Source organism: Panthera uncia, chromosome D4, assembly GCF_023721935.1.
Source record: "Panthera uncia isolate 11264 chromosome D4, Puncia_PCG_1.0, whole genome shotgun sequence".
Lineage (NCBI taxonomy): Eukaryota > Metazoa > Chordata > Mammalia > Carnivora > Felidae > Panthera > Panthera uncia.
This window is the reverse complement of record NC_064807.1, coordinates 49092356-49101363: the sequence shown is the minus strand read 5'-3', so window position 1 is coordinate 49101363 and position 9008 is coordinate 49092356. Positions and strand designations below refer to the sequence as shown.

At 46.9% G+C, this 9008-nt stretch overlaps 1 protein-coding gene across 3 annotated transcripts in view; it reads right to left on the bottom strand.

The window, feature by feature from the left end:
* Positions 1–9008, bottom strand: part of TEK (TEK receptor tyrosine kinase) — a 106502-nt gene that overhangs the window by 3689 nt on the left and 93805 nt on the right. For all 3 annotated transcript variants that reach the window (XM_049623002.1, XM_049623059.1, XM_049623104.1), the window contains 5 exons: positions 8804–8917; positions 4134–4204; positions 3042–3082; positions 2013–2109; positions 102–201 (listed from right to left, as the gene is read on the bottom strand). In XM_049623002.1, coding sequence (XP_049478959.1) covers positions 102–201; positions 2013–2109; positions 3042–3082; positions 4134–4204; positions 8804–8917 — 423 coding nt within the window. The remainder of the gene's footprint in view (positions 1–101; positions 202–2012; positions 2110–3041; positions 3083–4133; positions 4205–8803; positions 8918–9008) is intronic.

Below are 9008 nucleotides of genomic sequence, written 5' to 3'. Positions count from 1 at the left end.
GCCCAGAAGTACTTGGTGACTTGTATCAGCCATTTTTTTTTAACCATACAGGGCACATGAGGAATTCTGACTCAAGAGCCTGCCCTGAGCCCCACGCTCACCTTGCGTTCTTCTAACATCCTGTTTAAGGACACCAGTATCTGGGCAAATGACGGTCTCTCATAAGGCTTCTCCCGCCAGCACTGTCTCATTAGATCATACCTTTGGAAACAAAGAGTTAGCCAGTTAACTCTGTGCTTCAGTCCTGGGCATGGCCCGGTGTGGGGTATGGAAAACAGAGAAAGTAGCCATTCAACACATGGTCATTACACTTGACTGGCAGCACAGGGTACAGCACTGAGTTTCGATCCAGCCTCCCACCTCCCTCAAGACCCCCTTTCTTCTGCCAGCAAATCTAGTGCCTCCCCTGAGTACCATTCCCGCAGGATCTTGGTCTCACCTCTTCTGATTATCTGGAAAGAACTGAGTCATGTGTCTAGGGCAGCATGTCCCTTGGAATACTGTGTCTCTCAAAATGTTATTTTAAGAAAATGGCTCCATACTCTAATAAATTTGCCAACTTCCACACTGCATCTCCCTCTTAGGGATTAGCAGAGCAAACTCTTGAGAAGTCTTGCCATTTAAACAAAAAACCTGTTTAACCTGACTTAACATGGAATTTCCCAAGGTGACCACAGAACTCCTTCCCCCTTCTATCACTTCTTTACCTCTTGCTCGTGCATGAACACAGTCTGGGAAGCACTGGTCTAAGACAGTACTCTCCCAAATGTGGTCAGAACCACTTGCATTATTAAAATGCAGATTCCTGGCAGTGCCCTCCCCCCTCCCCCCAGGGCTACAGAACCAATGTCTGACTGGGCTCAAATTTTCACACTGGGAACAAATGCCTCAGGGGAACCTTATGTGCACAGAAGGCTATCAACCTAGCATGGTCTAGGTTTATGGCCTCTTGTATCAGTACCATAATTAATAGCACTCTTTCTTAGAAATGGCTCAGTTTGGACAATAAATTCTTTGCTGAACCTAAAGCCTTGTGCTTTCACATCATGCCAGTTAGGCAGCAGCTAACTCAGACAGTTTTGAGAATGGTGGTTTCACAAAAGCTAATCATTCTTCCCCTGGGTATAATTCTTACTCCTAGAAAACAATCCTTGCAGAAGCAAGATTCTATGACCCAAAACAAAACAAAAAAAACTTCCTACTATCACAGCCTAAAATCTCCGTCCCCAAAGTTAGTCTCAAGGTTTCATGCATTTACTCATGAAGAGTCTCATGAATTGATTTCAGATCTTTTCTGCATTTTTTGCCTTTCATTTCAACCTTCCTGATAATCATCACCTTAAATTCCTCCTGGATTTCTGTGCCTAGAAAGCTCTCAATTCCCTGCCCATTACAGAATGGTATTAGTTTAAGGAACTCCCCTTCTTTTTTGGAGGGGGGGCAGTATGTAGGATCTCAATGTGTGTGCATGTACAGGTATACATATATGCATGTGTGTATGAATCAGGTACCCCCTTCATTAGTGGCAGTCTGTCCAAGAAACACACAGGGGAAGGTTAAGATAAAATGGCCCTAAGGTGCAGGGCGCATGGGTGGCTCATTTGGTTAAGTGTCTGACTCAATTTCAGCTCAGGTTATCATGTTTCAGTTTGTGAGATTAAGCCCCATGTCAGGCTCTGTGCTAACAGTGTGGAACCTGCTTGGGATTCTCTCTCCCTCTCTCTCTGCACCCCCTCCACTCACTCTCTCTCTCAAAGTAGACTTTTTAATTTTTTTTTTGTAATGTTTATTTCTTTTTGAGAGGAAGAGAGTGCAAGCGGGGGAGGGGCAGAGAGAGAGAGGGAGACACAAAATCTGAAGCAGGCTCTGAGCTGTCAGCACAGATCCCGATGCAGGGCTCGAACCCACAAGCCGTGAGATCACGACCTGAGCCACAGTCGGATGCTTAACCAACTGAGCCACCCAGGCACCCCTGAATAGACATTTGTTTAAATGGCCCCAGGCTGACTTACACCTCGTCATCACAGTTTAGAGGCTTCTCCAGTCTGTAGCCCTGGGGCAGCTTCTCGTACAGCTCTGCACATGTCATCCCACAGTAAGGAGTGCCACCTGCAAGACAGGAAACCGGGTTGCCCTGAGCCCCTCTGGGGTGGAGCACAGCGTCTCCTGCCCCAGGCCCCTCAAGCCCAGAGACTGGGATAGAGACAGGGTGTGTCAAGAGAAGACACAAAATCAGCATGATCTTCCTGTCTGAGCAAACCCACCACACATCGCAGCTGGACATAAGCCCCAAACTGCATGACAGTGTGGCCATTCCATCCGCAGACAGATCCAGAAGGTGGCTCCTTGTTTCCCACACTGTTTCTCTTTCCTGAGTTCACCTGCACACGAGTCCTCTACTGTACTAATGGGATGTATCTTTGTCCTATTTGGAAGTCCTCGGTCGGGTTTATACAATTCCGATTTTATCTATAATCGGTACTGCCCAATTTTAATTCTAAAACATACATATTTAATATAGAAAACTTGGAAAATACAAAAACACATGAAGCAAGCAAGCAATATTTGTAGTGCTCTCCTGCAGACTCCTTCCAGGTTTTTCATGTGTAACATGTATAACATTTATAAAATGGGATCACCGTGTAAGGAAGTTTCTGGGTTTTGGCATGCATGTTTTCACATGCTATTAAATGGTCTTCAAAAATGACTTTTCACGGCTGTGTAACATATCATCGTAAAGTTGTAGAAGTGAACTTATAACAGTTCTGTGACATCTCTGTACAAACAAAGACAACCTATGATGAAGTTCACAGCCACCAGGTTGTTAGTACTAAATATGACATTAGACACAGGGCTCTCAAAAAAGAGAAACATGGGACTAAACACACTCATACATGGAAACCCATCAAGTTCTATGTCCCAGTCCCATCTAGTGGTGCCCCAGAAAGATGGCACCCGTGGGATCCCACAGTGAGTGAGAATGGGAGGGGTCCACTCCCATTGCCTGGAGTCTCGCCTAGTAGATAAACATAGATACTCACCTAAGCTAACGATCTCCCATAGGAGCACTCCATAGGACCATCTGCAGGAGACACAGTAGGAAAACCAATAATCAACAAACAGGTTGACCCGTCAATCTCCTGCCTCAAAAGTCAGGGTGACTGATGCTTTGCCAGAAAAGGAAATGTTAAATGTGTGCTCCCCAGGACAGGGTCTTGTATGTGGCCTGTGCTGACCTCCTCTTAGGCCAAGGGAAGGATCCTAATGGGGAAACGGCGTGAGAACGCCCACTCACTTTAGGTGGAGAACATGAGCTGGTACTGGGGAAAGCAGGTGCAATTCTAAGCCAACAGACTGGACTTAAATCCAGGCTCGGCCGCCTGATACTCGTGTCACCTGGGACAAGTTACTGAACCTCTGGAGGCCTCTTCGTGTCTTCTGCAAGTGGGAACACCAATTGCCGCCTCAAAATTGTGCAGAGACAATGGAAGAGAACATACAAAAGGCACCTTGCACGCAGTGAGGAAGCAGTGCTTGCCAGCCCCCTGCCCTTCCCCCGGCATAAGCTAAACTCCCTGGACAAGTCATCTCAAGCCTCAGGGCCTCAGTGTTTCCTCCCGTCAATGGGGGGGGGGGGGGGGGGGGGGGGGCGGGGGTGGCCTAAGTTTCACTCCCAGCCCTTCCTTCACCACCAGCCTGAGACTTGTCTCTCTTGGCTGTGAGCAGACATGGGCCCTTGATCTGGCCTGCCTTCTTCCCGGGCCACATGTGACCCCCAGCAGCTATTGTGAACTGCCCCTCACTGTTCTGGGTCCCGTATGCTGAGGTCAGTCTGGGAAGTGGAGTGGCAGGAATGCTCCATATGCCTCTTGCTCCTCTGGAGATGGAGAATTCACCACTTCTCCTTGACGGGCAGAAGGACACCCACAGTCTGTCACCAGGGATCTTACATTACACCCTGAATACTGTCTACTCTGAGGCTTATTTCATAGACTCCAAATTCATTTCTCGGGCTTACTGCCTACTTTTGTTCCACAGACAGACATAACAGTCCTACTTTGCTTTAAGACTCTGTCAGATGCTTATTTTTCTGGGAGAAAAAAAAATCCCTCCACAATAAAAGGCTTACTCACACATCACTGTTGGTTGTATACACACTGTAATTTAGCGACTCGATTGCCATCCAGCGCACCGGGAGCCTTCCCTGGAGAGAACAAAGTGAGATGCCACTTAGGCACAACAGGGACCCTTCCCCAGGCACACAGCTTGCACGGAGCTGTGGTTCGCTCAAGCCCACAGGGAAGTGTGTTTGGGATTCCCCACATGTAAGATACAGCACAGTCAGGAGCTGTTGTTTATGTCCCATGTACAAGAGTGTTCTCAAATCCAAAGATGTGCAAGGAGTATAAACCCTGCTGACCTCAAGGAGTCCCTACCACAGTTTTGTATAAAGAAAAATAACATGTGTGGGTATGTGTGTGTGGATGGGCATGTGTATTTTTGGTAGGCATTTCATTGATTCACTTTGTGGCTCTCAGAGGCACTCAGAGCTTTGAAAAGGGAGAGAGGCAGCAGGGAAACGGAGAATCAAAGTGTAGTGTGGGAAAGGCTCAGGTGATATGAGGTGGCCGACCACGCCTGGAAGAGACAGGGAGGACTTTCAGACAAGGGGACACATGAGCTCGGTTCTGTATGTGTAGGTGTCCTCAGGTGGGTCGGGGAGAGAAGAGCCTTTCCGACCAAAGGGAACAGTGTGCATCCACATTAGTGGGGGAGGAGGATATAACCTCCCATCAATGCAGTTTACACTGGGTTTGAAGATGGGATGACACACAATCATTTGCCCTTTGGGGGCCAAGTGTTGACTCCACCCAGGTTGTCCCTTTTTTGTGTGTGTGTGTGTGTTGATTCATTTTTGAGAGACAGAAACAGAGTGTGGGTGGGGGAGGGGCAGAGAGAGGGAGAGACTGAATCCAAAGCAGGCTCTAGGCTCTGAGCTGTCTGCACAGAGCCGGATGCAGGGCTCAAACCTACAGACCACAAGATCATGACCTGAGCTGAAGTCAGACGCTCAACTGACTGAGCCACCCAGGCACCCCAAAGTTGTCCCCATTTATTTAAGTCCAGCCTGGGGAAAATGACTGGACATTGGGAAGTTTGGCTTCTAAGTTTTATTCCTAGAATAAAACTGTGATTTTGGGCTCCCTTCCCATCAACCCACTCCAGGAATCATATAAGCCCTACTGAGAGGGCCTTCTCCCCCAGGGATTTGTCAAGCTCTAACAGCAGCGTTTCAGCTGTGGCAAGCCAGGAAGTAAGACAACATCAAGAGTATTTGGGGGTCTTCTCAGCTCCCCTGAAATAGGAGAAGGCATTCTCCCAGACCCATCTTGAGATCATCTTGAGATCAGCCATGCCCTGGGCCCCAACTCTAGTCCTGAAGGTGCCACTGTCTCCTAGGTCTTTGTGAAGTAGAGATATTCTGAAGCCCGTTCTGACCCTAAGTCCCGATTGGTACTTTAAGATTCAGTTATAAAACTACCCCTTTGCAAACCTATCTCTTGTGCTCCCCAGTATTCACTCCATGCCCACCTCACCTCCGGGCACACCTGTTATTCTAGCCTTTTCCCCCCCCTCCACAGGAATGGAAAGAGTCATTGACATTTTCTGTCTTGTCTTTGCTTTTATGTACCTGCTAGCTTCTGACCTCATGCCTCCAAATTACTAATTTCCACGTGCACTTTATTATTCTTGTTTGATTTCTTTTGGGTCTGTCCATTTCCATCTGTCACTCTTGCTCTCCCACCTGGGTTCAGGCCACCATCATCTGTTACCTGATGACAACCTCTTAATTGATCTTTTTGCTTTAGAGGTTCAGTCCCTAAGGATCAGTTCTCTGCACCACAGCCAGATTAATGGCTCAAAATGGCAAATCCAAACACGTGGTTCCTTTTTTAAAAAGTTCTTCAATGTCCTTATTGTCCCAAGATCTTAATTCCTTAGCTGAGTCCAAAATTTTTAGCTGGAATTCAAAAATCTTCAATAAAACTATATCCCTGTGGGGCATGTGGTTGGCTCAATTGGTTAAGAGTCTGACTTCAGCTCAGGTCATGATCTTGTGGGTTCTGGCTCCACATAGGGCTCGCTGATCTCAGTGTAGAGCCTGCTTCAGATCCTCTTCCTTTCTCTCTCTTTTCCCCTCCACCCCTGCCCCTCTCTCTCTCAAAAATAAACTTAAAAAAAAAAAAAGACCTTATCCTTGATTCCTCCTCCCACCTTGAATTTTAACTCTCCCTCTTTTTTGCATTATGCTCCAGCCATATTGAATTACTTGTCCCCCAAATGTTTCCTACCTTCCTTTTTCTCTAGGCTTTTACATGTACTGCACCCTCCAATTCATTCTCATATCTCCCATATCTATTTAACATTTGTAAAACACAAGAGTTAGCCTCCTCCACGGAGCCCTTCTTGATTGCCCACAGGCTCAGTTCAGTGTGCTTCCTCTGTGTCCCCATGTGCATTTCTCCTCTGTGCTTTCTTTGCCGTCAGCACTTACCAACTGCTTTTCATTATTAATCAACTGTTTTTCATTAATGAAATGTTATTTATTATGCATCTGAGCTACTTAAAGGTGGAGACTGTCCCAATTTATGTCACCCCCAAACCTAGCACAGACATGAAACACTATAGTCGTAAAGACATTGATGAGAGGGGATGCATCTATCAATGGTAATAAAGCCCCAAATCCCTTAGTATGTTAGCTTGCAACACTTCCAATATTAGCATCGCCTGGGGGACTTAAACAAACAAAAAAAAAAAACAAACAAACAACCACAAACTGATAACAGAATCAGAGTATGTAAGTGTGTATATAGTATTTAAGCAGTAGGACTCAGCGTCAGTATTTTTTGAAAGCTCCCCAGATGATTCGGAGGGGCAACTGGAGTGCAAAATCTCAGATTTGAATAGTCCACAGACGGTAGCCACTCTGCCCTCTGGTGGTAACTTGCCACACTGCACCCCTCTTGCAGGGAGCTGGCTTCCCTCCATTCCCTCTCCTTTCCGGTGCCTGAGGGCTAATGTCTTTCCTCCCAGACCCCATGCTGCTGCAGGACACTTCTCCCAGCCACTTCCAGCAGACACAGTTACGTTCTGACCCATCTAAGTGCTCTGCCCCCCTAAGCATTCCTCTTGAGCTCTCCAAGACTGCAGAAATCACTGCCCTTTATGAAACGCCAAGCAAACCAGCATTCTCCCCCGGCATCTGAGGACAGCATCCAAATAAAATATGTATGATGTGGGGCTAAATTGTGGCAGTGGCTCCACCCCCTCACTCAGGGCACCACAGCCCCCAAACACCAAAGAGAAAGGTTCTCTGTGAGGGAGATAGCAAGCTTCAGGTGGCCCAGGAGAAGGAGTAAATGGGTGAGTGGTGGGTCCTGCTTCTTTAAGATAAGCCCCGCCCCTCTGCAGAGAAACATCTGCTTTGAGCGAGGCAAATTCAGAAAAGCTTAGAGAAAAAAGTATTGTGTGCATGGGAGTCAACCCTCAGGGAGGCGCCCAAGGCTTCTGGAAGTGTTGATGTTGATAAGCATCCAAGACCCCACTGGATGTGTGTGAGGTCTCTAAGAGCCAAAGAGGCCCCACCTCAAACCCTTATCAGAAAGGGAACTGGAAAGATCCAAAATAGTTATGCTCACTGTGATAGTAGCTATATAAAAATATGTATGTTCGTGCAAGGCAAGAAGTAAAAAATGAAAAATAAAATGTGTTAAGGTAGTGGACTGTGGGTCATTTCCTTTTCAAAACATTCTTGAATATTGTTTCTGTTATCTTGTCAGTCAGTAAAATAAGCATTTTTTTTTAAAGAACCTAAAAAAGAGGGTAACTACAGAAGCCTGAGCCTTGCCGAGGCAATTGTTACCACAAAAGCAAAGGGACCGTGTGAAAACCGCAGGATTCCCAGGAAAGCTTAGCCAGAGTAATGTCCACCAGACCTGGGAAAGGGGGAGCCATACCACTGGGGTAGAGCCACCAAACACATGTGATGATGCAGGATTTGTTAGCTCCAAGGCCCTGAACATGCCAGCCCACCCTGGGAAAGCAGAGGGTGGCGCCATGTTGCTGTCACATCCCCGGAAGGAAGGGGCATTTCCAGGGAGCTATGACAGGCAACGAAAGCTGACTGAGTCCAGCTTCTCTCCTTCCATGGTGAGGTTCTCCTGGGATCTTTACTTGAAGATTAAATGTTACTGTTTGGGAGAGGAGGTGTCATCAGCAGAATGTGGATTCGACGTGGGCTTGGAGAGGGAGTGGAGAACTTTTGGCAAAGAGGGAAATCTTCTGTGGCCTTAGAAGTTAGGGATTTCTCTATAGAGCCTCTTTGTGAGGTAGGAACCTTATTAATTTCTTTCCTTTAGATTTGGAAAGTATGTTAAATGTCTTTTTTGTCCCTCCTATGCTTGCTGTGCATGAAAGGGATTTGAGGGAGCTCCTCAGAGGTTTCTGAGTGAGACAGTTAGGGGTCCTGCCTGGATGTAGACTGACCCATGTACCACGAGGCTTGCATGTTCAATCACTTGGCCACATGTGACAGTGGCTTCTTCAGTGGCAAAGACGGAGCCTTCAGTCATTTTAGCAATCAAACCTCAGAAAGGATGTTTGCCCGGCCAGGACACTACCTACTGGGGTACCCAGCCAGACGCCCGAGTCACCAAAGAACAATGGCATCCAAGAGAAGGGCCATTGGGAGAAGGAGGGTGTCCTGGGGAGGATGTCCTCAGTGTCTGTGTTCTGAACTTACCATTGTCTTCTTCACATATACTTCTTGACCTCGGGACAATCCAAAATCTGCTATTTTGGCTACATAGTTTTCACCAACTAAAATGTTCCTGGCAGCCAGATCCCTGTGGATAAACTGAAATTTAAAGAAAAAAAACATCATTTGCTTTTTTCACTTCATTCTGCTGGCACAAGGCCACTGCGGTCAGACCTTTGGGAAATAGAGA